Source organism: Carcharhinus amblyrhynchos, chromosome 14 (assembly GCF_965287045.1).
Source record: "Carcharhinus amblyrhynchos chromosome 14, sCarAmb.v2.hapA, whole genome shotgun sequence".
NCBI classification, from domain to species: domain Eukaryota; kingdom Metazoa; phylum Chordata; class Chondrichthyes; order Carcharhiniformes; family Carcharhinidae; genus Carcharhinus; species Carcharhinus amblyrhynchos.
This window is the reverse complement of record NC_137337.1, coordinates 35815567-35843308: the sequence shown is the minus strand read 5'-3', so window position 1 is coordinate 35843308 and position 27742 is coordinate 35815567. Positions and strand designations below refer to the sequence as shown.

The window sequence follows — 27742 nt, the reverse complement described above, 5'->3', positions numbered from 1 at the left end:
CAAAGGTTAGCTTAACCCAAATTTCAAGATGGCCCCCTGAGATTTGGCTCAGAGTTTATTACATGTTTATACCTGTCGCTAAGCCTCAGGTGTTAGCTATCCATTGCACTCCATTAATATTTTATAATTTCATTTAGATTGCAAACAGATCCCGTTATGAGACAGATTTCCCCAGCCCAATATTGCACAGCCACTTGCTCACAGTAATTATTTGCAAAATCATTTTAAAGTTTTTACGTTTTTGTTTCAAAAAACCTTTCAGACTTTAAATGAACAAGGAGAAACAATCAAAAATTGGAAGAAATGGCTTTATGTGAATTTGTGACAAAAAAACCTTACAATCTCAGTACAGATACCTTAGGAAAAAGATAAGTCAACCCATAGTCTGTTGTGTGAGGCACCTTCTTCAAACTTACAACAATACTGTTGGAACAAAACTATTTACAAATGATTTTCCATCCATCAAAGTCCTTTGTTCTTCCCCTCAAAAAGAAAAAAAATTGCTGTTATCATCACAAATAGGCTTACATTAACACTGCAAAGATGTTACTGTGAAAATCTGCTAGTCGCCACACTCTGGTGCCTGTTCGGATACACTGAGGGAGAATTTAGCATGACCAATGCACCTAACCAGCGCAACTGTCAAACTGCGGGAGGAAACTGGACCACCCGGAGGAAACCCTCGCAGACACAGGGAAAACATGCAGACTCCACACAGATAGTAACCCAAGCCAAGAATCAAATCCAGGTCCCTGGTACTGTGAGGCAGCATTGCTAACCACTGTGCCACCATGAATCCCTACAGTGCAGAAGAAGGCCATTCAGCCCACTGAGCCTGCACCAACAGCAATCCCATCGAGGCCCTATCCCCGTAACCACATGTAGTTGCTCGGCTAATCCCCTTGACACTAAGGGGCAATTTAGCATGACCAATCAACCCAACCTGCACATATTTGGACTATGGGAGGAAACTGGAGCACCCGGAAGAAACCCACACAGACACTGTGCAAACTCCACACAGACGGTGACCCGAGACTGGAACTGAACTCGGATCCCTGGTGCTGCGAGGCAGCAGTGCTAACCACTGTGCCACCGAAGTCTACTTGAGAAGTCTCATGCCTGTGTGCACACTTGCTCTCAAAGTTGTCAATAAAGTTGGCTTCAGAATTAGTCTATTCTTCCAGCATGTCCAATAACAAGTTCAATAGGTTCACATGTGCTTCTGTCAGATAAATGTATCTGATGCAACTATAAAACCTGCACATCACAGCAAACAAAAGATGTAATAAATCCAGTGCATGGATCACATTCGTGCTGATGTTTATTGTCTGTGTACCTGGGAATAGAATTTACCGCCTGGCATTCAAAGTGGCAGCTCTGGCCAGTACACCAAGTTTTTACAGCACTCTTAAGAGTTTTAATTCTAAAACAAAAATATAAGTGGTCATAACTTTTTGAATCTATTCTACAAAAAAAGGGGACATTTTAAGAGCACATTGAGAACATTTCTGTACACAAACACTAAACCAGTTGGTGCTTTCCCCAATACAAAATAAACCTCAAGTCCTTAAATGAAACCACATGCCCTCTTCAAACTGTAAGGTTTTTTTTTAAGCACTGCTGAGTGCCTGAGTGAGAAAGTAAGCATTTTTGAGGTACTATTTGTACAGTGGAATGGGAGTGTTAATACCTAAAACTTTCTGGTCTTTACACATCCCATTCCTGTTATTAAACGAGAGATTAAAAGGCAGCATCTTTTACCTGGTTAGAAGGTTCTCTTATTACACCTCTTATCGGCATGCTCAGTATATTACTAGAGACTCCAACATTCTTCCAATATCTTATTTGTGGCCATTATTCATATCTGAGCCTGAATCCTAACTTGGGTGAAGTGAGTTACTTGACAGTGTAAGCCATTACAATCAAGCCCAAACTGTTCCTGATATACAGGAATCACCAGCAGCAATTACAAGAGGAAGCCCAGCTGAATTTTTCCCCTCCTTAACAAAAGGATACTGAAGGTAATTGTAGTGACCAACTTAACCAAAACCATGAGCCCTCGCACAGATCACGTCGCTCACCAAAGACCAAGGTGCCTGTGGCCTATTTAACTCATGCTGTGTATTAGAGACCATTTGCTCATCAAGCCAAGAGGATAACTATTCATATTTTTAAAAAAATAAGATACAAAAACTCCTGTCCCTCGTAACCTGGTATAAAATGAGAAAATGCTTGAGGAAGTCACTGAAATTCAGGCTAGCAATGATCATTTTTACTTTTTCAATTTTATACTTCATACTTTTTCAATTGGGTGGCTTGATGAACCAGCTGATCTAGCCCTGTCCTCATGTTTCCAGTTTGAGTGCTCAGAAATAAATTGTCTGGCTTGATGAGTAGACTAAATATTTATTATATGGCAAAAGCCTGAACTTTGAACTCTCATTGCTGATATAGTTGAGGACAAATGATCCAGAACAACAGACTAAGGATAACAAATTTAACTGAATGTAGGGGCAGGTGGAAAAACACAAAGGTTTGGACCCAATTGAAGTGCAAGATTTTGGGATGCTGAAGCCAAGTTTTGGCTAATGAGTTCTATTTCTAAACAAGTTCATCAATGGCTATTCTGTAATTTCACAAAATCAGCTCTCTGTGGAAATGAAAGCAAACAAGATTGGTCGAGAAAAGATGTAGCATTGTTCTGAAGCATATCAAACAGTTGCTTTCTGCAGAAATTACTGAAATGAGTTGCTTTATGAGCGGGTACAATAAGTCAACAGGTCATTTTTTAAGCTAATGTTTTGAATAGCAAGTTGTTCGGAAATTTTGAATTTTTATATTTGGGTCAAGGATACTGCCATCACAGTAATTTTATAATTGCTCCACTTCAAGCCTTCCACCAAGACGGGCTTAGCAACACAGCAATCTTATAACCAAGGAGTCTGGAAGGCATAAAGGAGCATACAAAGTTCGTTTTCACTAGCTTCTCTTAGTTTTGCATCAACCAAAGCAAGCTCAGTACAAATCTGCTACGCACCACAGCTAATCTCTCATTTTAATATTGCCTTTGGCTCATAAATCCACTGTTAATGCCTTACAAAAACACTGCAGCTTCAGTCATCCTTCTACTTTAGTCTCATTGTTGGAATCAAGAATCGCCAGCTCTATTGGTGTACTCCGTTGCACGTTTTCTCACAGCATCCTGCAAGTAATCTCCACAATCCTTCAGCACAACCTTCTCAACTGCGTTCCTATTGCTCTCTTTTACGTGTGAGCACAGATCATCTTCAGTTTCATCATCCTCTTCCTGAAACAGCTCATCCTTTGGTTTCATTCCTTTGGTTGGTGGCATTTTTTCTTTAAAAAGAAAATACATTTGTAAAATTTTCACTCAATTTTCAAGAAATCAAAAATAAATTTGTGGTATTAAGGGATAAGAGAGGTTGCACCTGACTACATTATGGTATAATCATGGATTTCGTGCAATCTATTGCAAATCATCTGACTTTTTTTTCAGTGAAAATTATTTCCTTGCAACATACACAGCGAAAATTGTTCACATCAGACGACTCAAACACATTGAAAGGCAATGATTACAAAAATGTATTTCTTTGAAATCTTGTGTATAAATTTCCTGCTGTTTAAATATCCTGTATATGATCATTAGCATGCTACCCAAAACAAGATACAGAAAGCACCAACATTTTACTTGAATTTGAGGATCACCAAACATGCAAAATTATTGTGCAGGTTATTAGAACACACCATGCAAGTGGAATATTCTGAGCAGGTAAATTAATATATAAACGGCAGCCAATTAGCCTGTTCTTTTTCAGAAACAAATTGTGCACTTTTCCACACCCATACTCTTGTATGATACCTACACAGGATTCTATAAGGGAAAGTCAAAAGGGAAAACAAATGGTCTAAAGCTCATCCCTCTAATGCTTCAACAGTTGAGGTGACAACTGCGTCAAGATCAGAACAACAGTTACTTATCCAGGAATAGTCATCTTTCAAACTGGTTTCCCCCTTTACCAAAGCCCACCACTCATGGTGGCACTGGGGAAAAAAAAAGAGGGTGACACCTTGATCTTACTCCTGTCAAACCGTAGTTTTAAAATATAACTTTTTAAAATAATTTTCTAGATTGTGTGAATTCAATCTTAAACACTGTATTTTTAACTACAACAGTTTAGAAGTCAATTGTTTAAACACCCTGAAACTGACATTCTTACCCTCTTCACTAGAACTAACATGGGAAGGCGATGGCATAGTGGTATTGTCATTGGACTAGTAACCTAGAGACCCAGGATAATGCGCTGGGGATTTCGGTTCAAATCCCATTATGATAAATGGTGAAATTTGAATTCAATAAAAATGTAATTAAATAAGTCTAATGATGATCAAGAAACCATAGTCAATTGTCGTCAAAACCTGTCTGGTTCACTAATAACCTTTAGGGAAGGAAACCTGCCAACTTTACCCAGTCTGGCCCACATGTGACTCCAGACCCACAGCAACATGGTTGACTTTTAAATGCCCCCTGAAATGGCCTAGAAAACCACCAAGTTCAAGGGGCAATGCCCACATCTTATGAAATAAAACAAAACATGCTATTCCTAGAATAGACCATTTTGGCTTCAAAACCACTTGCAACTTAAAAGAGTATGGAATGGCAGAAAAGATATAATTGTTTTCAAAGCGCATAGAACTTTCTACTTTCCCTCCAGCAAAAGTTTTTTTTGAAAAAAGGCGTAATTTCACTCAGGAACCTCCTCCAGTAACTTCCCAACACAAAGACCTGTTTGGTTGGCACTGTACAGTCTGAAACTTTTAAATACTTGAAAAACTGCAGATTTTTCAACAGAGGGGCTAAAGTAGGTTTTTACAGTGAATGCAAGTACTGTGCCTTTGGAAGTCCTGAAGCTGGGGAACCATCAGCTGGCATCATCACCTGTAGGAAAGACTAGGATCAAGTAGGGAGGAGGTGAATTTCAAGGATATGCGCGCAGTGGGCATGAGCAGGGTGATATAAGAAAGAGAAAGTGATGCAGGATCAGGGATTTGGTGGTAAGAAGCCTTGAGGCATATTTTGGGTTTGTGGGCAAATGGGACTGGGAATGCAACTGAAGCAACTAATTTGATGGCCTTAATCTTAATTGTAAAGAAGTCACTTTCGTCACCTTTGTGAAGGGTGCAGAAGAGGAGACAGCTGGTAGTGAAGAAGCCAGGATTATTCCTGTTGTCCAGAATGACCATGGAGTAACAAGCAGTTTTAGGTGCTAAAGCCTAACACTACATCATGTAGGCTAACCAGATCTGCCGATTGATGGATAAACCATTTATAAGAACATAAGAAATAGGAGCAGGAGTAGGCCATCCAGCCCTTCGAGCCTGCCCCGCCATTCAATAAGATCATGGCTGATCTGTTGTAGCTCAGTTCCACTTTCCCGCCCTCTCCCCATAACCCTTAATCCCCTCTCTTATCAAGAACCCATCAACCCGCTTCTTAAAAATATTTAGCGAGGCAGCCTCCACCACTTCAACGGGCAGAGAATTCCAGAGATTCACCACCCTTTGAGTGAAGAAGTTCCTCCTCAACTCCGTTCTAAACCGCCTCCCCTTTATCTTGAGGCTGTGCCCCCTAGTCCTACTGTCTTTTTTGAGCGGCAAGAGTCTCTCCACCTCTATCCTATCCATCCCATTCATCATCTTATACGTCTCAATGAGATCTCCCCTCATTCTTCTAAACTCTAACGAGTACAAGCCTAGTTTATTCAGCCTCTCCTCATAGCTCAATCCCCTCAACTCCGGTATCAGCCTAGTAAACCTCCTCTGCACTCCCTCCAGTGCCAAAATATCCTTGCGCAGGTGCGGCGCCCAAAACTGCACACAGTACTCCAGCTGCGGCCTCACCAATGCCCTATACAGCTGCAGCAAGACCTCCCTACTTTTATATTCAATCCCCCTCGCTATGAAGGCCAGCATCCCATTTGCCTTCCTGACCACCTGCTGCACCTGCAAGCTGGGTTTTTGCGACTCATGCACAAGGACCCCGACGTCCCTCTGCACCGTCGCCTGCTGCAGTTTTTCGCCACGTAAGTAATAGTCCTTCCTACCATTCTTCCTACCAAAGTGCAAGATATATTTAAGCCTGCGCTCTTTGGACTTGAAGGAGTGAAGGTGATGGCCAGAATGGTGCAAAACAAACATTCTGCTGCTGGACAAGAGCATTAAAGGTACAGGGAAGTGAGCAGATTGACAACAGCAATGCTTTGGAATACAAAGAAGTGGCAGGAGATATTCTCATCTATGATTGAGACCATGGGTGTAGATAGCCCATGTGAGATGACAATGATACAGGTGGCTGTGAATAGTGAGAGGAAAGTTAAATATGGGAAGAGGAGGAAGAGGTAGTGAAATCAGAGAAAGAAACGAAGGTGAGTTGAGATGGAGATGGATATCGCAGTGGATGAGGAGTCATTCAGTGCTGAAACTAAGTGAAGAAAAGAGGAAGGATTCCTCTGAGAAATTCAGGATGGGTCAAGGAGCGTGGATGTTGGAAGGAAGAGAAAATGCCAGCTGATTTGATTTGTTGATACAAGTTATATTGTCACAATACTAACTTGAGGTGGATAGATGGTGGAAAGTACAACCAGGCAAGGACAAGATGCAGCCATTGAGATAAAGTTAATTCAAAGCCATACCATCAATAAAATCATCCACAATAAGATTCTATACGTCAACAGCATTGTTCACAAGTGAATGAACATTATGAAGATGATGGTTGATGTTCTTGATGGAGTCAGAGGAGGAAATAGTAGGAGCAGTGAAAGGAACAGGAAGCAGACAAGTGAGCAAACCCTCACTAGACATGCGAGGATTTCAGCTGCTGTCACTGCTTATAAGGAGGAATCAATAGGATCTCAATGGGCTCTTTAGAGAATGGTGAGAGAGATAGAGGTGGCTATACGTTTTCCAAGAGGGTTTGAGAGTCAGAAAGCAGCAGAGTACTGACGGATTGAGGTAGGAATTGTTTGTTTTACTTTTTCTCACACTTCTCCCCCTTAAGGATATAGTAAGAAAGCACTAGGACATTATCGACGCATCATAAACACTCCTTCCATGGTCTACAAGGACTGGAGTGGAACCTAAATCTAGAGCTTCTGGCTTAGAGATGGGGCGCTACCAAATAAGTCACAAGGCCACTGCTGGAGTAGGAACTGGGGGAAAATAACTAAAGGGTAACAAAACTGAATAATGGCAAGGGGAGATGACAGAAGGGGTCACAAGGGCTCAGATATTCAGTGGTAGGCAAAATATAACAGTATTAGCTGCCTAAATCTTTTAACATTAGAGAAACTTGAGCAGTACACAATAGAGCTATCAGATAATTAGATCTGAAATGTAATCAGTTCTTACAACTAGCTTCCTCTAGTGAATATACAAACATTATGAATTTGGGATGTACAGCACAATCAGCTATCAAATGTTACAAATATTATGCAAGCATTTAAAAAAATATGGACTCACTTTGAGAACAATGTGGTTGATGCCTATATCGTCGAGATGGTAACACACAATCTGCCACAAAGACCAGAATCTGAAACATGCAGAATGGTTTTTTTTAAACTGAAATCTAATAAGCTACCACCTTCACATTTTTATTTTGGTGAACTATGGCAAAATGTAACCACTTTTTAAACCATGAGTTACCTGCCAGGTAAGAAAGCATTATACAACATGACGCTTGTGTGAATTTGTTTAACCATTACGTGGTTAGATAATTGCTAGTGGTTCCACTACGAAAAGACATAATTTAACAGATTTAACAGATACTCAGTCTTCATTTACATTGCTGAAGTTTTTCCATTCAAGACAAGCTCTTTTGCTACATTACCTGGTTTGCTGCCTAATATCCTCTGTTCATACAGCAAGTTGGATTGGCAATAACATATAACTGCCCATGTACAAATCAAAGCCATTCTTGTCACTAGGGTCTGGCCAGTGTTGGAGAAGGACACTTGTAGCATAATGTTTGCCTGCCTATGGTTCAAGATTTCAATTTATAGCTAGACCCAACTTGCCAAGTCTGAATTAAGTGGCACACACAGCGCCCATTGGTAATAGCAGCAAGACAAAATACCTCTGACTACAGAAGCATCACCAAGTCTAGGTTACATAGTTGCCATCAAAAACAACTATATGAATAAGGGTTGGAAATTATTTAAATCCTTTTTTCGATACACTTCCTCTATTTGCAGGTTCTTTGACACTTATTTGCTAGTTCAAAGGAATCTGCAAGCTGACGCAGAGAAAAAAATGTTCATCATTAATCTTACAAAACTGTGGCTCCCCATGTAGCTGTCAAGCCAAAGAAGTCAAATTATTCATAGAGTAGCTAAGTGCCACTTTATTACCAACCTCAGCTATAATCATTAATCACATTTTTACAGACACAAGATCAACTACAGCAAATGAGACAATTTGACTCTCACTCCTAACAATTGCCCATACTTGCTCAAAACTACTATTTGTAAGAGTTAGTTTTATATTTATAGCTCTATAATTCTTCATCCATTGATAATAGTTTGGAAAAAATACCTGTGGCCTTCCTAGTAATAATGCTCATCTCAGAAGCTCAATGCCTTTCTTTATCACACACAATGGTGCTCACTAAATGACTGACGAGAAGCACCAGGGGACTCTAGCTGATATTAACTCTCACATTTCAAAACAATTCAGGGGCAAGGAATCACAAAAATAATGATTTTAACTAGAAGTAGGCAAATGTGTTTTGAATTAGACTTGCTTCAACTTTGCCAGTACTTAGATTTTATGATGAATAGCTCAGAGAGGTGAGCAGTTTATGTGACATAATGCAAATGCTGAAAATGCCATTCTCCTCTCAATATCTATCACAAAAATCAGATAAATTACAGAATTGCAAAATCCCTACAATGCAGGAGGCCATTCAGCCCATTGAATCTGCATCAACTCTCCGATAGAACATCTTACCCTGGCCCTGTCCCCGTAACCCAGCACATTTACCCTGCTAATCCACCCAACATACACATCTTGGGACACTAAGGGGCAATTTATCATGGCTAATCCACCTAATTCATACATCTTTGGAGTTTGGAAGGAAACTGGAGAATCCAGAGAAAACTCACACAGACATGGGGAGAACAGGCAAACTCCAGCCAAGGTTGGACTTGAACCCCGAAGCCTGGTGCTGTGAGGCAGTAGTGCTAACTACTGTGCCATCATGCTGCCCATAAATGTAACAGGTTGATTCAGTGCACTATGACAATAGCATTCTTTAATGTTGAGATGTTTTTATTTCATTCATTTTTATGGGACGTCAGCTTCACTGGATAGACCAGCATTTTTTGCCCACCCCTTATTGCCCTCAAGATGGCAGTGAGCTGCCTTCTGGAAGCACTACTGTCCCTGAGGTGTCAGCACACCCAAATAATGTTAGGGTGGGAGTTCCAGGGCTTTAACCCAGCAACAGCGATATAGTTCCAAGACAGGATGGTGAATGACCTAGAGGGGAACCTCCAGTTAGTGGTGTTCCCAAGAATCTGCTGCTCTTGTCTTTCTGGATGGTAGCAGTCGTGGGTTAGAATGTGTTGCCTAAGGAACCTTGTTGAGTTTCTGCAGTGCATCTTTCACTTGGTGCACACAGCTATGACTTTCTGATGTAACCATTTATATGTTGCAAATAACTAGCCATTCATCAGGCGACAACAATGAAACAGTAGGAATAAGATAGAAACCATAATATGCAACCTTTAACTCTCTCACTTGCAATTTAGTTCATGGCTATAACCGACATCAACAACTTGAAAACATTTTACAAACCTGAACAATGACTTAAAAATAACTTATTAAAAAAACAAACTTATAAATCTTACCAATCCAAGTGCAAGACCGGAAAAAAGTGTTATCAAAGCAAAAATGCCATATGATCCCCAAACTGGTATGCCAATAACTTCAGTGAAATAATTATGACAATGCTGAAAAATAAAAATAAACAATGAAATGCAAACATTGCCACCATAATCCATCAATATAACTGAGTCAGTCACTGCAATAAACAGATCTACACATATCATTTTGAGAAAAATAAGCTCCAGGACTGTAAAGAGCAAAATAAGACATGCAGCATCATGGCATAACACAAGGACACCAACATGGCTCACCAGAGCAGTAGGATGTATGGGTCTGGTTCCCAACACTACTAGGCTTTTGACCTCATTTGTGCTGCTGATTCTTATTAAGAGGGGCCAAGCATTTTCCCATAGAAAATACATCATTCCAATTATATTCTTGTAGATGAGAACATTGGCCAAGAAGCTGTCTGATCTCTTCTAAATATCAACTAGAATTCACCAAAATATACCCCAAATATATGTAACTACTCTTTTTCAATCCTACAAAGGGTTCCTTAAAGCAACAGTGATAACATGCATTGTAATTGATTGGGAGAAGAATAGAGAGGAACAGTAAAAGGAAATATTCTCCGATTGATAGGACGTGACAAATGTTCTTCCCTACAGAAACATACTGTGGTCTCGGCTTTTCACGAAATACATCAATACCTTGGACATATCCAAGTTTGCAGATTACACCAAGTCAGGAGACACAATCCATGACACAAATGTGAGCAGAAGTTGCAAGTTAACACGGACAGATCAAGTGAGATAAAGTTTGGCAGATTAAACTTAATGTGTGGAAGGGTAGGGACATCCACTTCAGACCCATGAATGACAAATCAGAATATTTTCTAAAGGGCAGGAGACTAGAAGCAACATTACACCATCACAATCCATAGCCCTAGTGTCAAAATTAAAATAACTTACACGAATCCACATGGATAGCTGAAATAATGCTGACATGCTAGTCATCCTGCAATGGAATTACAAGGACATGAGTAATATTAAACTAGGACTGAAACATTTTAGAAAGGAACCTCTCTACAAGTTAAGATATACATCTTTTACAAATTTGGAAAGAAAACAAAATTTGAGAGGACATTCCAAGGAATTGCTCCAAATTCTAGCAGCATAAATGGTTTGTGAACCATAGACTGATTAAAGAAAAGCTGGTGTTAGTATCCAATAGATTCTATCATGGCTGTTAAGTATCTGATTGTTTAAGGTAAAAAGGTTAACATGCGTTGGATATTGATTAGGTAATTATATTAGACGTTGTATATCAAAAGTCAGCCAGCACAGAGTAGGGGGATATTTAGAACAGAGAAGTAAGTTCTGCAAAAAAAGTCTCTACCAAAGCACCCAAGTGTCAGTATTTTCTTCACAACCAGGCTTGGGATATTTCTCTTACAGCTGGCCCACTACACGTCAGATCACATCCTGAGATATCTAAATTAATCAGGCAGACTGGATGCTCCTTTTGCCCTTCTACATTCTTAGCTGTTAACAGGATTCTATTTTAAGCAATACTAATTTGAATTGCACAAATGGAATACTCCCAATTAACAAATATTGAAAACTCGAAACTTTTGTATAGGCTCCTAAATTCCATTCCAATACATCTGAAGACTGCAACATTCCAAAAAGAAAAAAAACCTCCCATCTAATTTAGTTCAAAATAAACATTTTTATCTCATTACAGATCAAATGTGCGGATGTATAGACAGCACCAAAACAGAACCTTAGAAAGGGAAATTTCCCTAAACGAACACAAGCTTTCTGATAGCTTGGGTGAGTACATTTAAAACTCACGTCTTTCAAGATGAGTTCTTACGTGATCCCAATTTGTGTCCCCAAGAAGCTTACCCACTACTTGAAATGTATTCTAACCGTTGTCAAAAAATTAGGCTTCTCCGTACGTTAATTGCAAGCTACTTGTCCATAGTGCTTTAGAGTATCCACATATTTTTCAGTTTCCATGCGAGGTGTGCATCCAGAGATGTCACCACTATCTCCTATCCCTCCATTCCAGACTCTTTTACAATATGTCATTGGCCAAAGTAAAACAGACAAAACCTGATATTAATGCCACTTTTAACACTTACGGTCTTACTCTATAACCTAACAAAGCATGACACCTCATCAATAAATTTCAGGCTTGAAATTGACAGCTAAAATCCACACTGACCTACATAATTTAGTTAGCTTTGCTGGAGGTAACCAGAAAGAGTAAAGCAAATTGACTTTGAAAACAACTAACCTTTATCAATTTCCTGTTCTTTACATGTGGGACATCACAATTTTAAAGTAACTGCAAAGCACTTTTGAAATAATTAATTTTAATCTTACACCCATCTCCAAATTCTGATTCTAATATTATGCTAATTATTTGCATCCAAGACCGATCAAATAAATTTTATGGAGTTGATTAGAGCCACAAGAGTCAGTGATTCTCTTCATGCCTAAACGATAATTGACAAGCTTGGGAAATAATAAAGTGCATCTCAATAATTTTAATTGGCAGTGATACCTTGTAACCTTACTTGCAATTTTAAGAAGTTATGATTTAAATAACATTAAAAATGAGAAGTATAATGTAAGCACTGCTGGAGAATACTAATTAAGTACTGGATTATTCAAACTTACAAAAAAGAGGAAGGTCTTAACCACGAATACATTGGTTCTATGGCTTCCCATTTCTTTCCATCTATAAAGTCAATAAAATCATTCTTCATTCTAGGGCCTTGATACTTTCTAAACTCGCCATCCTTACAGCTGAAAAAGAAAAAAGAAACAATCTTAGAATACTTCAAGCTGATAAGACATTCATTATTCCACACTTGGACAAAAATTACAATTGTTATCATAACAAAATTACAAATACCATTTAAATAGCTATAATCTAAATTGCTCAAATATTTACTTAATTATCCCGCAATTGTGATCATTATCCTCAATATTTTACAAACACAAATCATAACTGCAACCCTGTAACACATACAATACTGAGAGAAATCTTTGTTTTTTAAACACACTGCACTTGTAATAATATTTAAGATGTCCCTGTAAGATCAACATATTACTAAAGGCAATTTCTTGTGCTTTTTGTAACAATGTCATTTTATGGTATATGGGAGATGTTTGTGAGAGTTGGTACCCTTGATGCCCTACAAGCCACACATCCATGTCAAAAAGTGTGGGTAGAGGAAACCAGTGTCCCACAACTCTGACATCTGACTCCAAGTAGCTGGCTGTGCACAATAGCAGCCATACCCACAACTCAATCCTGCAAAACTAAATGAAGGGCCCACCAGCATTGTTTGGTGTGGCATGGAGGCATCACCCCTTCTAAGTGTACAAAGACTGGGAACGGCAGATAAGGCAGAATAAGTTAATAGGATAATGATTCAGAAGGTGGAAATCAGCAAGATGTGTGACATATATAGGGCACAATCATGATGTTTAGCAAGACAAGAGTCTTGCGAATAGTCCAGAACCTCACATAGTATATGCCCCATAATTAATCACAGAATGCAGGTAGGAATAGCTACAAATAGGACAGGACATGAATAAGACATTTAACAATAACAGATAATGAATCAGATAAGCAAACCTTTAAAAGATCTTGTGATGAATAGTTTTCACAAAGTAAGTATCATCTATATATTTCTAACAATTTATTTGAGTGCTCATTTTGCTTACTAAACTGGTTGGGAATGAATCCACCAACTCATCCTGCGGTTGGAACTATGGCATGAAGTCCTTTTGTAGTTTGTCAGAACAGATGACTATAAACAATAGTATCAACAGCTCCGATTGTTGAACCTCTTCAGGTTTATAGCTGCTTGTCACTGGACTGATTGCTTCAAATGCCTATCACATTCTTTGTGGCCAGGCTATCAAAGTTTGATTTGATTTATTGTCACATGTATTGATGTATAGTTAAAAGTATTGTTTCTTGTGTGCTATACAAAGGGAAGGAAAGGAGAGAGTGCAGAATGTAGTGTTACAGTCACAGCTAGGGCGTAGAGAAAGATCAACTCAATATGTGGTAGGTCCATTCAAAAGTCTGGTGGCAGCAGGGAAGAAGCGGTTTTTGAGTTGGTTGGTACGTGTCCTCAGACTTTTGTATCTTTATCCCGACAGAAAAAGGTGGAAGAGAGAATGTCCGGGTGCATGGGTTCTTGATTATAATGGCTGCTTTTCCGAGACAGTGGAAAGTGTAGACAGTGTAAATGGATGGGAGGCTGGTTTGAGAGTTGGACTGGGCTTCAGTCATGATCCTTTGTAGTTTCTTGCCGTCTTGAACAGAGCAGGAGCCATACCAAGCTGTGAAACAACCAGAAAGAATTCTGTGATGCATCCGTTAAGGTTGGTGAGAGTTGCAGCGAACGTGCCAAATTTCCTTAGTTTTCTGAGAAAGTGGACGTTTCAGTGGGCTTTCTTAACTATAGCATCTGCATGGAGGGACCAAGCCAGGTTGTTTGTAATCTAGACACCTAAAAATTTGAAGCTCTCAACCATTTCTACTTCATCCCCATTGATGTACACAGGGACATGCCCTCCACTATGCTTCCTGGAGTCGATAACTATCTCCTTCATTTTGTTGACATTGAGGGAGAGATTATTGTCATCACACCAGTTCACCAGATTCTCTCTCTCTTTTCTGAACTGTATCTCGTCATTGTTTGAGATGCATTTCACAATGATGGTGTCATCAAATTTGAAAATCGAGTTGGAGGGGAATTTGGCCACACAGTCAGAGGTATATAAGTAGTAAGGGGCTGAGGATATAGCCTTGCAGAGCACCAGTGTTGAGGATGATCATGGAGGAGGTGTTGTAGCCTATCCTTACTGATTGCTGTCTGTTGGTTAGAAAGTCCAGGATTCAGGTGCCGAGGCAGGAGCCAAGCCCTGGGCTATGAAGGTTGGCGATAAGTCTTGTATGAATAAATGGTGTTAAAGGCCAAGTGTAGCTTATGAATAGGAGTCTGACATATGTATGCATCTTCGTTATCTAGGTGTTCCAGGGTTGAGCGCAAGGCCAGGGAAATAGCGTCTGCTGTGGACCTGTTGCAGCAATAGGCGAATTGCAGTCGATCCAGACAATCTGGGAGGCAGGAATTGATTTGTGCCATGACTAACCTTTTGAAGCACTTCATAATGATGGATGTCAGGGCTACTGGACAATAGTTATCAAGACATGCTGCCTGACTTTTCTTTGGTACCAGGATGGTGGTCGTCTTGAAGCAGGTAGGGACCTCAGATTGGTGTAAAGACAGGTTGAAGATGTCTGTGAGTACCCCTGCCAGCTGGTCCACGCAGGACCTGAGTGCTCATCTGGGTACCAGTTACTTTGTCGGTTGACTTTTGAGAAGGCTGCTTTGATGTCGGCAATGGTGACTTCAAATTTAGGCTCATCTGAGGCTTTCAGGGTGGAGGACGTGCTCTCGCTATCCTCTTGCTCAAAACGGGTAAAAGAATGCACTGAGCTCATCGGGGAGGGCTGTTTTGGCGCCAGTGATTTTACCTGCCTTCATCTTGTAGCCGGTTATATCTTGCAGACTTTGCCATAGTCAGTGGGAGTCTGTGGGGCTAGCCTGAGACTTTTGTGTGGTCCTGTATTGTCTTTGATGCATCATCGTAAATTATATCTGGCTTTCTTGTATCAAATCATGGTCACCTGACTTGAACGCCTCAGACCTGGACTTCAGCAAGCAGTGGATATCCCTGCTCGTCCACGGTTTCCAGTTGGGAAACATGCGGATTTGCTTCTTTGGCACACAGTCTTCTACACATTTACTAATGAAAGTCAGTTACTGTAGCAGTATACTTGTTCAGGCTGGTCGCAGAGTTTATAAATACTAACCAGTCTACTGATTCTAAGCAATCCCGTAGATCATCCAATTACTCAGACCAACATTGCACAACTTCCTTTGACTGATTCTTTTGTTTCAGTTGTAAGTCGGGAGCAGGAGCACAACCTTGTGGTCTAATTTGCCAAAGTATGGGTGGGTGATAGAGCAGTAGGCGTTTTTGATATTTGTGTAGCAGTAGTCTAGGATGTTTGGGCCTCTGGTGGAACAGCAGATATGTTGGTGGTATCTTGATAGAATGCTCTTGAGCTTGGCCTCGGCCACAATGAACAAGGCCTCAGGATGCTTCACCTCAAGGCTGTTTGTAGTGGTGTATGTTTCATCCAGCAGGGTCTTCACATCCGCGTGGGGTGGGATGTAAACTCCCACAGAAGGTAGTAGGTAGAAAAGTAAGCTGCCCAAAAGCTGATCGCCATTCCCAGAATGTTTTCTTGACAAGGTAATCCAGTTGGTTACTGGGACAGACCTCACAATATGTCTCTGGGTGTAGCGGTTGGTTTACAGCACTTTTCCCAGACAGCAAGACGTACTTGCTTTTTTCCGCAAGTTATACATAGTTCACTGAAATAAAAAAGGATATCCAAAGACTTAACAATAGTTAGAAAGCTTGTGTATGAAACATGTTGTTGTCGTTCGTCCATCATCGATGAGGACCTCGACACCATTAGTCATTTTGGGGCTGGATGCAGCGTGTCCAAAGATGACTGATCAGGCCAATTCAGGCACTGAATGTCCTGGCACATATTGGACAGACTTGTCTGGACACTGCAGTTGTTGCGCTGGTGGCTCTGGACTTGCACAGCTTGCACTTAAGTTGTGCTTCAGCATTGCACCTTGCTTCATAAGCTTGACAGCCTTTGTGGATGAGGCAGCACCACATAGGGCAGTTTTGTGCGTTTCCCAGGTGGTCGTGTCTATGTCAAGCGACTTCAGGGAGGCCTTGAGTGTGTCCTTGAAACGTTTCTTCTATCCTCCAGGCAAGCGCCTTCTGGCAGAGAGTTCCCTAAAGGAGCTGCTTGGGTATGCTCTCATCTGACATACTGATGACATGGCCTGCCCACTGGGTCTGCGCTTGTGTGGACTGATGGTAGACTTGCTCTAGAGAGAACTTCAGTATCTGGTACTTTATCTTGACATCTGATGCGTAATATCCTGCGCAGACAAGTCATGTGGAAATGATTGAGCTGTCTCGCAAGCCTTCGATACACAGTCCACGTTTCACGGGCATACAGGAGGGTAGTGAGTACCACAGCGCTGTAGACCTTCAGTTTTGTTGCTGGGCTGATTTCTCGACATTCCCATACAGTGGAGCGCAGCCTATCAAAAAAACAGAACTTGCCTTTGCTATTCTGCAGTTAACAAGTATCAATAATCACTGCTTGGGAGAGGGTGCTGCCAAGGTAAGTGAATTGGTCCATTGCCTGTAGTTTCTGCCCTTTGATTGTGATTATGGGTTGTGTACGGTGCATGAGGAGCAGGCTAGTGCATGACTTCGGTCTTTTTACATTGATGGTGAGTCCAAAGTTGTCACAAGCCGTGGAAAATTTGTCCATACTGACTTGCATTTCTGGCTCTGAGCCAGTATACAGGACACAGTCATCGGCAAAGAGGAAATCTCAGAACAGTTTCCTTCACTTTGGTAACAGCTTGAAGTCCCCTCAGGTTGAAGAAATTCCCATCCACTCTGTTCTTGAGGCTGATTCCAGCAATACTATCCTGGAAAGCATCATTCAGTATGGCAGTAAACATCATGCTGAACAGTGTGGGTGCGAGTGCACAGCCCTGTTTGACGCCATTGGTGGCTGGGAATGCCTCAGAGAATTCTCCACCATCCAGTACTCTGGCCATCATGCCATCATGGAACTGACGTACCATCTGCGTGAATTTGGGGGAGGCAGCTGAACTTTGACATGATCCTCCACAGGCCTTGTCAGCTTACAGTGCTGAAGGCTTTCACGAGGTCAACAAAAATTGTGTAGAGCTCACGATTCCGCTCCTGACACTTCTCCAGAAGCTGGCACGCAGCAAAAATCATGTCAATAGTCCTGCGACCTTTGCAGAAGCCACACTGTGACTCTGGAAGCAGGCCCAGCTCCAGATGAGCGACCAGACAAGTTAGCAGAACTCTTGCAAGCATTCTTCCTGTGATGGAGAGCAGCAAGACTCCTCGGTGGTGGTCACATACTTGCCAATTGCCCTTCCTCTTGTAGAGCATACAATGGAAGCATCTTTAAAGTTCCTGGGGAATGGATCCTTGCTTCCAAAAGGACAGGAACAACTCGGTGAGCTTTTCAATAAGTGCAGGACCAGCAGCTTTGTAGATCTCTGCAGGTGTGGCATTTGCCCCTGGGGCTTTGCCACTGGATAGCTGGCTGACAACTTTCGTGACTTCAGTTACTAACGGTGGGTCATCCATGGCGCTGTTGATAACAACCTGAGGAATCCTCTCTATTGCCTCATCATTAATAGATGACGGTCGGTTGAGGGCGGCTTCAAAATGATCATCTCTACAGGATCTCAGCCCTCTCTGTAATGAGAGTGGTACCATCTATACTCAGGAGGGGGGAACTCCCGAAAGATTGAGGTCCGTAGAGAGTGTTGAGGGCTTCATAGAACCGTTTCAAGTCATTTCTGTCAGTGTATCCCTGTATTTCATCTGTCTTGGCGCTCAGCCAGGCATCCTGCATTTTACGCAGTTTATTCTGGACTGTCCTGCGAGCACTTTTCTTGGCAGCTGATGAGGGGTCATTCTGACAGGCCTAATGAAGACGGTGCTTTTCAACAAGTAGAGCCTGTATCTCCTCTTCAGGTAGAGGGCCCGAGCATCTTCAGTGCAGATGAATGGACAGCATCCCTGAAGCGTTCCCAGTCATCCTCAGCGCTGCCTGCAAGGTGTCTGTCAGCAAGCTTGATTTCTAAGTCTTCAGCAAGTGCTGAAGCTACGCTGAGGTTCGTTACCTTGGCCGCATTGATTCTTTTCATAATCTTGCTTCCTTGTGGTTGACTCTTGGGTTTGATGCAGAGTCTCATTTTGGAGACAACGAGCCTGAGATCTGTCCAGCAGTCAGCACCACACATGGCCTTGGTCACTCTGACATCCTGCCTATCTTTTCTCCTGACGATGACATAGTCGATAAGATGCCAATGCTTACAGCGGGGGTGCATACAAGAGGTCTTGTTACAGGCAGGCAGGTGGAAGGTTGTGTTGGTGTCGAGGAGGTCGTATGCTGCACAAATCTTCATTAAGTGCAAGCCATTACTGTTACACTTGCCCACTCCATACTTCCCAATGACTCCCTGCCAGATTGCAGAGTCACACCCTACTCTTGCATTTAAATCGCCAAGATCAGCTTGTCCGTACTGCTCATTGGTGATAGTAGGACATCTAGTACTTCGTAGGACTTGTCTTTCATCTCGTCCGGATTGTTCATTGTGGGGGCATAGGCGCTGATCAGGGTGGCTTGACTTCTGTTCTGTAGCGGAACCTGTAATGTCATACACTGGTCGTTCACATCCTTGGGTAGACCATCAAGTTTCCGAACAAGGTGACTCCTGAAGGCGAACCCAACTCCAGCATCACAACGCTCATCGCTGCCGCGACCGCTCCAGAAAAAATTGTATCCACCTCCAATTTCAGTCAACTGACCTACATTGGCAAGACGAGTTTCACTCAGGGCTCCAATATCAATGTTGTATCTTGCAAGCTCCCTGGCAACTAAGGCTGTTCTTCTCTCTGGACTGTCTGCTGTAGGGTTGTCCAAAAGCATGTGTACATTCCAAGAGCCAATGGTGAGCGGTGTCACCTTGTGTTTTATTTTGTTTGTTCAACCGCAAGGTGGGATCCCCGCCAGCTGCGGTAAACTGGCCAAGGTGTAGTGAAGCAGGCAATGTTTAGGGCACCTTTTCCAGCCCCTTCCTCATTCTACAGAGGTGAGCAGTGCGTTCCTGAAGAGGACTGCTCAGTTGCCCAGGCAGACGAGTTTCACTGCTGCTTTGGTCAGCGGAAAACGACCATTAGACCTGAGTCGCCTGCATGCAGGTCCATGACTACAGCTCCCAGTGTATCCACACCTGCTGCTACGTTGCGTGCCCATCACCACAGGACTTCAAGGATTGAACAGGACACTGATGATGATGATGTCGAGACTAGCGCTTGATTTGGATTAAAGTAAGGGAGAATTGCGCAGCGTCAGCCTCACTCTTTCTTCCCAACTCCCATCTAGATCCAGTGGCAAGACAAGAGTCAAGACGGCTGGAGATGGGAATAGGCGCAGTGGATGACCGAAATGTCTTTGCATTCCACAACGCTTGCACAGACCACCTTCTTGACCGTTGGACCTTCCACTGGTCTCGTCCGCTCAATCTGCTGGAGTCTGTGATCACATGCTGGGATAGCCATCTCCCTATCTCACCGAGGGTTGAGACCCGTCAGCTATCTTCACCTGGTTCAGCTGGCTTGTCAAATCCGTTGCCCGGGGTATGGCCGCTGTCGCATGCAAACAGTCATGGGGAGCCACAGGTGGGAGCTGAGTGCCAGGTGAAGACAAAGGGTAGACAATCCACCCGGAAAGGACACGATTTGTTCCCCCACTAGAGGCACTATCCCTCCCTGACAGCTCATACACACCATACATGGTGGTGTATATTTCATCCAGCAGGGTCTTCACGTCCGCATGGAGTGGATGTAAACTGTTGTCAAGGTAACAGAGGTGAACTCCCACAGAAGGTAGGTAGAAATGACCGCTGCCCAAAAGTTGATCGCTATTCCTAGAATGTTTCCTTGACAAGGTAATCCAGTTGGTTACTGGGAAAGACCTCACAACATGTCTCTGGGTGTCGGGATTGGTTTACAGCACTTTTCCCAGATGGCAAGATATACTTGCTTTTGTTTTTGGAAGTTTTTCATGGTTCACTGAAATAAAAAAGGATATCTAAAGACTTCACAATAGTTAGAAAGCTTGTGTACGAAAGATGTTATAAGTTGCTGGTCCACGTTCTGCATTACACAGAGTAAGCAAAATATCATGGGCAGGATTCTCTGAATGCTTTCACGTGAGAACAGAGAATTTGACGTTTCAGCAAAATTTCCATTCACTTCCAGTGGCACTGAAGAATTCAGGCCATGAACAAGAATGGAGGTTTTCAGCGCACATCTTTTGCCATTGTAGCTCAGACTGAAGTTAAACATTCTTCAATCAAATTAAATGTTCTGCACTGGTTTCCTTCAACTATCTACTTTTTACTTTTGACAAAGTTGATGTGTGGTTTATATTCGAAGATCTATATCTGACATCCTCCGGCTGAAAAACCATTGCAGAAATTATGGTTTCTGTTTGATTTTTGGGTGATGTTATACCATCAGATATTATGTACAAAAATTCACAATCTGTCTCATAAGGAGGACAGACAGAAGTCATTTTCAATGCTAAGAATAAGAATAAGAAAAGCTCCAAAGACATGTTCTGCAGCATCCATAAGATGCTTGAAGATTTATATTTGGAGATTCATAATACAAAAAACTTTGAATAGGCCACAGAAAAATGTTTGTAAAAATGCACGAGCAAATGCAAATAAACATTGTATTTTTCTTCTGTCCCACTTGCAATTAAGAATTATATACTCACTGATATATTGTAGGAAGAGCAGTAATAATGAAGCGGCCACTCAAACCTGTTTTAAAACAAAAGATTAATACTTATCATCCAAAAGTAATTAAGTGTTTTTATATCAAGTTTATACATGAAGCATATCTGCTTATGACGAAGGTTACCTAACATCACGTGCAGAAAGTGCTTCCAACTTTGACCAAGGATTCATTTTCCCCAAGGACGGCACGGTGGTACAGGGGTTAGAACTGTTGCCTCTCAACACCAGGGTTCAATTTGACCTTGGGTGACTATCTGTATGGAGTTTGCAAGTACTCCCCACATGGGTTTCCTCCCACAGCTGAAGATGTGCTGGTTAAGTGGACTGGCCATGCTAAATTGTTCTTAGCGTCCCAATATGTGTAAGTTAAGGGGGTTAACAGGGTAAATACATGGATAAGGCCTGGGTAAGATGCTCTGTTAGAGAGTCAGTGCAGACTCAACAGGCCAAATAGCCTTCTTCTCCAACATACGGATTTTATGAGTCCATAAAGAATCTTGCTCTACAAGGAACTTACTGTATTTCGCCTATTTTTCAGATGATGCCAAATGTTTTATTAGAACATATATAAATGAAGGAATAACAAGACAGCTTCACATTAATGGTTCCAAGTTGAATTTTGCAAACTAACAACATTAAAACTGATCATTCTAAGGTGAAGAAAATGTAACAGATTTCAAACACTGCATACTAGCAGTTCTTCTGAAAGTAAGATTCTTACCAGGATTTGATAAAAACAGCGCTTGTGAAACTTTAAACCTTATGTACTTTTACGGGGCAGAGTTTTCTCTCTTTTCAGACATAATAACGAATCCCCCAAAGAGGAAACCTTGCATCGTAATCTGTTAAAAGTATGTGGGAAGGTGAACTGTCCTTCAGTAATGTTTAGTGGTTAACTAACAGAAATATCTGACACTCACTTTAAGATGAACACTTAATTTATTTATTTACCTAACCGGGAACTTTAACGAAACAAGTAACATACCAAATAAAATAGGATTCGACTGGATTTCTGTTCAAATAAAGACAATATTTATTTGAACAGCATTATTTAAAATCCATTCATTAACCAAAAAAAAAGAATTTAGTCACTCAAAAATATACAACCAGGTTTTGTCTCTTTTGGAACCTTCTGGAGTTTTTCGGTTCATTTCTCCATCTGCAAGTTCTTTTGATTTGGTACCTTTCACTGGTTAGTTGGTGCGTTCTCTTAATATATATGAAGTTGGCAGGGTTAAGAGGTGATAACCCTTAACTCTTGGCCATTGGCATTTGCTCTGTCCCTCTCAAGGCTTGAGAGGTGACAGTTGTTATCCCTGTTTTTTCAGCTCTTGCACACTCTTTTATACCTGTGAAGACCTATCAATTTTCCTATAATAGGATTAGTTTGATTTTTACAATGTCATCAAATTTAAATGTTATAGGTTCTTGGTAGTTGTGCATCTGCTTTAAATTGATCGGGCAAATTCAAACATTCAAACGCCTGAAGCCTGTTATTAAGGCAACTCTGTTGTCTGACCTTTGATACAAATGTTTCAGCTTGGATTCAGTATGTACATTGCATTTTAAACTTCCAAACATTGAAACAAAGTCAGCTTTTAAAGGGAACATGTAATGTTTGTTTTCCCGCTAGCATTTTTACACTTTTTTTTTACATCTTTATCAACATCACATTCCAACTTCACAAACTTAACTTTGCAACAGTACAAACACAATACAAACTCCATTTGTGTTTTAACTTAGCAATTACTTCAATATGTATAGCATTTTTTAACAGGAACATTCCACAAACTGACTATTACATCAAGAACAAAATTAGAAAATAAAACCTAAAAGAACATAGCCATAGCCACCTGAAATGTCCTGCTAATCTACATAGAGAATCAGCAGTGATAACATTGCTTGCAGCTGAAATAACCCCTCAGAAACAATGGCTTAATATTGGCTGGAAATAAAGAGCTCCCCCATGTGCAAAAACGCAGGTTGTTCTTCTCAAGAAGAGAAATAATAATAAGTCTATTCAGTTTACTAACACTTCTGAAGGCTGATTCTTTTATACAAGATTGGAGGCCGGCTTTGTTCCCCACAGCAATGATGTTTACGCGCAATTATACCATTAGCGATGGAAAATACCTGGCTGCTCGGTTACATCCACTTTGGCAACATTGACACCCAGGTCATCACTCCACTCTGCAAACTCATTCCACTCAGACTGAAGATGTTGGCAAGCAGGACACCAGGGAGCATAGCTAGAGATTAAAGTCAACATATGGATTAACACATATTACAGCATCACCAGAAACACACCAGCCCTACCACTTCCCATTCTGCTTTCAAATTCCTCATACTTGAAAAACATGTGACAGTGACTGTGCCCAGATGTTGCGTTTGCATCTCACGGTCCTGACCTGTGGCTTCATTTCAATTAATCTCTATAGTCTCGGTAACGTCCTCTCGAAACGACACAGGCAATATCACAATCCCTCACCCTTCACCGCCCTCTCCCCCCCACCCTTCTACTCCACCCCTCTCCCTCCACACCCTCTGCCCCCACGTTTCTACTCCTCCCGTCTCCCTCCACCACCCTCTCCCTGTAACCCCTCTACTCCTCCCCTCACTCTCCACCCCTTCACCCTCCACCCCCTTCTCCCTATAACTCCACCCCTCCCTTCACCCCTTTCTCCCTATAACTCCTCTACTCCTCCTCTCCCCCCCCCCCCCCCCCCCACTCCTCCCCTCTCCCTCCAGCGTCTCCTCTCCGGCTCCGGGCCACTCACAACTCCACCATCCACTCTCCCTGCAGGATGTCTCTCCAGTTGTTATCGGTGATGATTTTAACCATGCTGCGCTTGCCGAGTGCAGGCGGTAGTGTCACTAACAGGCCCAGCAGCAGCAGCGAACTCGCTCCTAACCGCGGCCACCCACCGGCCGCCGCCATCTTCCCCAGACTGCCGCCACCGCGCATTGCGCATGCACACCACGGCTCCCCTACCGACATGCGCAGTTCCACTCAGCGCTGCTCCAGGCAGAAGTGTCATAGAGTGTATCAGAGTCAGACTGTAACTCAATCAGGCTGTATCAGAGTGAAACTGTATTAGAGTCAGACTGAGACTGTATCAGAGTCAAACTGTAACTGTATCAAAGTCAGTCTGAGACTGTATCAGAGTCAGACTGTAAGTCAGTCAGGCTGTATCAGAAGAGACTGTACCAGAGTGAGACTATGAAAATTGGACTGTAACAGAGCAATAGGCCACATCAGAATCAGACTGAGACTGTATCAGAATCAGACTATCAGAATTGAACTGTTACCAAGTCAGACTGTATTGGGTATATTGCAGAGCATCATAAATGAGGCATAGTAGGGCACAGAAACTATAGGTCACAAGTTATGCAAAATGGGAGGATTAGATAGAACCAGGTGGCACTGGGTATGATTGACAGAATCACAAAACTTTAGATATCAGTATAGGTGAAATATTAACATAGATTATAGGGCAGAGATGTTCAGTATTATGGACAGCAGAAGGAGCAGTGGCTATTAGACCTAATCGGGGCACACAGGGCAACCAGTAGCTCTAAATGGACACAATATATACAAGGTATAGAGTTGTGATGAGACGTTGGATGAAACAATGGGTATTGGAGAAGGTGCAGGGCACGACTCTAATCCAAAGTCCAATTCAGAGTCTCAGCAAATGCAACATCCCCTGTCTTGCGCTTGAACTACATGATCCAAGCTGATTGGAGTAGGCATTGCACCTCCTCCAAGGCTTGATCACATTTGCATCTTAGCCAAAAGACCTAGATGCTGCATCGGGCATGTACATGTTGCATTCTAATGTAAGCAAAGTGTGGGGCATGGATTAGAGTTATTACATGTCGTGGAGGACAAGTCTGAAAGCACTTTACTTAAAGAGCTAGATATATTTTTTTCGGGAGAGATGCAGAACATAGGGATCGGTTAGGGACAAAGGGACCAATTAAACTTTTTTTTAGAATGTTGGTTGAAAATCCCAAACTTCCAAAAGTATCATGGAATCTCACATATTTGCCTGAACAGGCAAAAAGGGCACTGATTTAACATCTCATGCAAAAGGCACAACATTCTCAGACTATATGCTATGGTTAAGTCATGGAGTCATAGATGTTTACAGCATAAAAACAGGCCCTTCACCCATCTTGTCCATGCTACCCTTTTAGCCTTGAAACCACATCGTTCCCACTCAAAAGATAGAATCAGTACCACTCAGCCATGTTGACACAAGGTTAAGCAAGATGCCCTGTAAGTACCTTTCAAATGACATCCTGGGGCAATTCTCCCAAAAACATTCTAAGTGCCAAATTCACGTGAAAACTGGTGTAACTCCCGCTAAGTATTATAGTGAGATTTTCAAATTGGATCTCCCACACTTTGAGCACTGCAGAGTGCGAGATTCACACAGAAAATCAGTGGGCAGGGCTGGAGAGGCCAGCAGCATAGCATTGACCGAGCCACTGCGCATGCATCAATCTATCATAGTGCATGCACAATGCTGGCCTCCAGATCACTGGCCAACTCAATCATTGGCCAGCCCATTCGCTGTCCACCCTCCCTTTGCCATGGATCCAACGATCCTTTTGCAGAGTGGCAGTGGACCCCCCCCCAAACCTGCACTGACCACCCCCCACTATAGGCCCTGCCCACAATAGGCCCCAGCCCCTTGGCACTGCCCAATGCCTGGTGGGTACTGCCATGGGTGCTCCTTGGGCATCGCCAGGTTACCCCTTGGGCAGTGCCAGTGTGCTAGGCTGGCACTGCCAGGCTGATACTGCCCAGAGGACAGTGTGCTGCTAGAGCAGCGCAGTGGGCTAGGAGAATCGCTCATTTCCCACACCCCCCCCATCTTATAGCATCAAGTGCTATAAATATAGTAACGTTAACAATTATTGAACTGAGCAGAGAGATTTGTAATGGGGTAGATTTTCATCTGTGACAGGTATACAGCAGGCATGGAAATCAAACATATGGCCTTCTCAACTTTCATCAATCTAAATGGAAAGAAAAATGGGCAAGTTCTGCTACGGGTCAACACCCCCCCCAACCTGATTTATGTCTCTGCACTTCCACAGCCAATCCGGTACATGCAAGCAGTATGAAGGAAATATATCTTGTAATATCTTGGCTGGCTAACTGCCATATCAAGTTAAAAATGCTCATTAACGATTCTGAAACAAATCTTTTAAATGAATAACAGACATTGCTCTGCAAACAGGCTTAAAAGGCAGCTTTTCCAATGGACAGCTGTTTCTTAACCTTGATTAATGTTCTTCTTTCCCAGCTCATAGATAAAGCTGTCAACCTTAGCCTAAAGGCAACATTCTCACCAAAGTTGGAAGTTTGTATGTTCAAGTTCCACTCCATGCACTGGAGTACTTTATCATAAAATTTTACAGTGCAGAAGGAGGCCATTCAGCCCATCAGGTCTGCACCGACCGCAATCCCACCCAGGCCGTATCCCCATAACCCCATGCATTTACCCTAGCTAGTGCCCCTGACACTAAGGGGCAATTTAGCACAGCCAGGTCCCCCCTAACCCGCACATCTTTGAACTGTGGGAGGAAACCGGTGCACCCGGAGGAAACTCACACAGACACAGGGAGCACGTGCAAACTCCACACAAACAGTGACACAAGACAGGAATCGAACTCAGGTCTCTGGTGCTGTGAGGCAGCAGTGCTAACCACTGTGCCATGCTAAAGAGCATTCTCCTGGCCACCATCTATCGCCTCTAAAATACTCAAAAAGAATTGGCTATTTATCTTAATGCTGTTTGGAAGATATTGTGGTTTGTAAATTGGCCATCATATTACCTACATTACAGTAGTTCAAAAGTACTCACTGGCTGTGATATACTTTGAGAATTGAATGAAAAGAAAAGGCAACACATAAATGCAAATTAGTTATTTCCCTTTAAATAACTAGTTCATTGAAAAATGGTACAAACCTAATTAACTCTTCCTATCAGGTAGTTTTGGCAATATTGAAAGGCTGTATGCCATGTACTCTGAATACTTCCCTCACTTGCCTGAGCAAACTTGATGAACAATGGCAAAGATAACCATGAAGATCATCATCCTTGAAGATTGAAATGTATTATTAACAAATCCTGCAGAGGAGTGTGATGAGAAGAGTGTGTTCAGAAAAGTACACACTATATGCAAGACTTTATACAAGGTGATAGATATAATTCCTGCCATCTTAAATATAATCCCCATGTTTTGTGAATCTGTCCCCTG

The 27742-nt window shown here is 42.0% G+C and overlaps 1 protein-coding gene across 1 annotated transcript; it reads right to left on the bottom strand.

Moving 5' to 3' along the window:
* tmx1 (thioredoxin-related transmembrane protein 1) lies at positions 1-24415 on the bottom strand. The gene is made up of 8 exons (XM_080202681.1): positions 24244-24415; positions 23600-23715; positions 21445-21490; positions 12591-12719; positions 10872-10917; positions 9924-10025; positions 7537-7606; positions 1-3357 (listed from the first exon to the last, which is right to left on the bottom strand). The coding sequence occupies exons 1-8, from the start codon at positions 24402-24404 to the stop codon at positions 3149-3151; spliced, it is 879 nt and encodes a 292-aa protein (XP_080058807.1). The 5' UTR covers positions 24405-24415; the 3' UTR covers positions 1-3148.
* Positions 24416-27742: the final 3327 nt, after the last annotated feature.

Bases quoted from the DNA above. Each gene is read 5' to 3' on its own strand.
- tmx1 (XM_080202681.1), bottom strand. From the start codon at position 24,404: ATGGCGGCGGCCGGTGGGTGGCCGCGGTTAGGAGCGAGTTCGCTGCTG. The intron at 12,720-21,444 runs GTGAGTATATAA...TTTCTTTTTCAG, and splicing joins GCTCTTCCTACAATATATCA to CTGTAAGGATGGCGAGTTTA. The intron at 3,358-7,536 runs GTGAGTCCATAT...TTCTTTTTAAAG, and splicing joins TCAACCACATTGTTCTCAAA to AAAAAATGCCACCAACCAAA.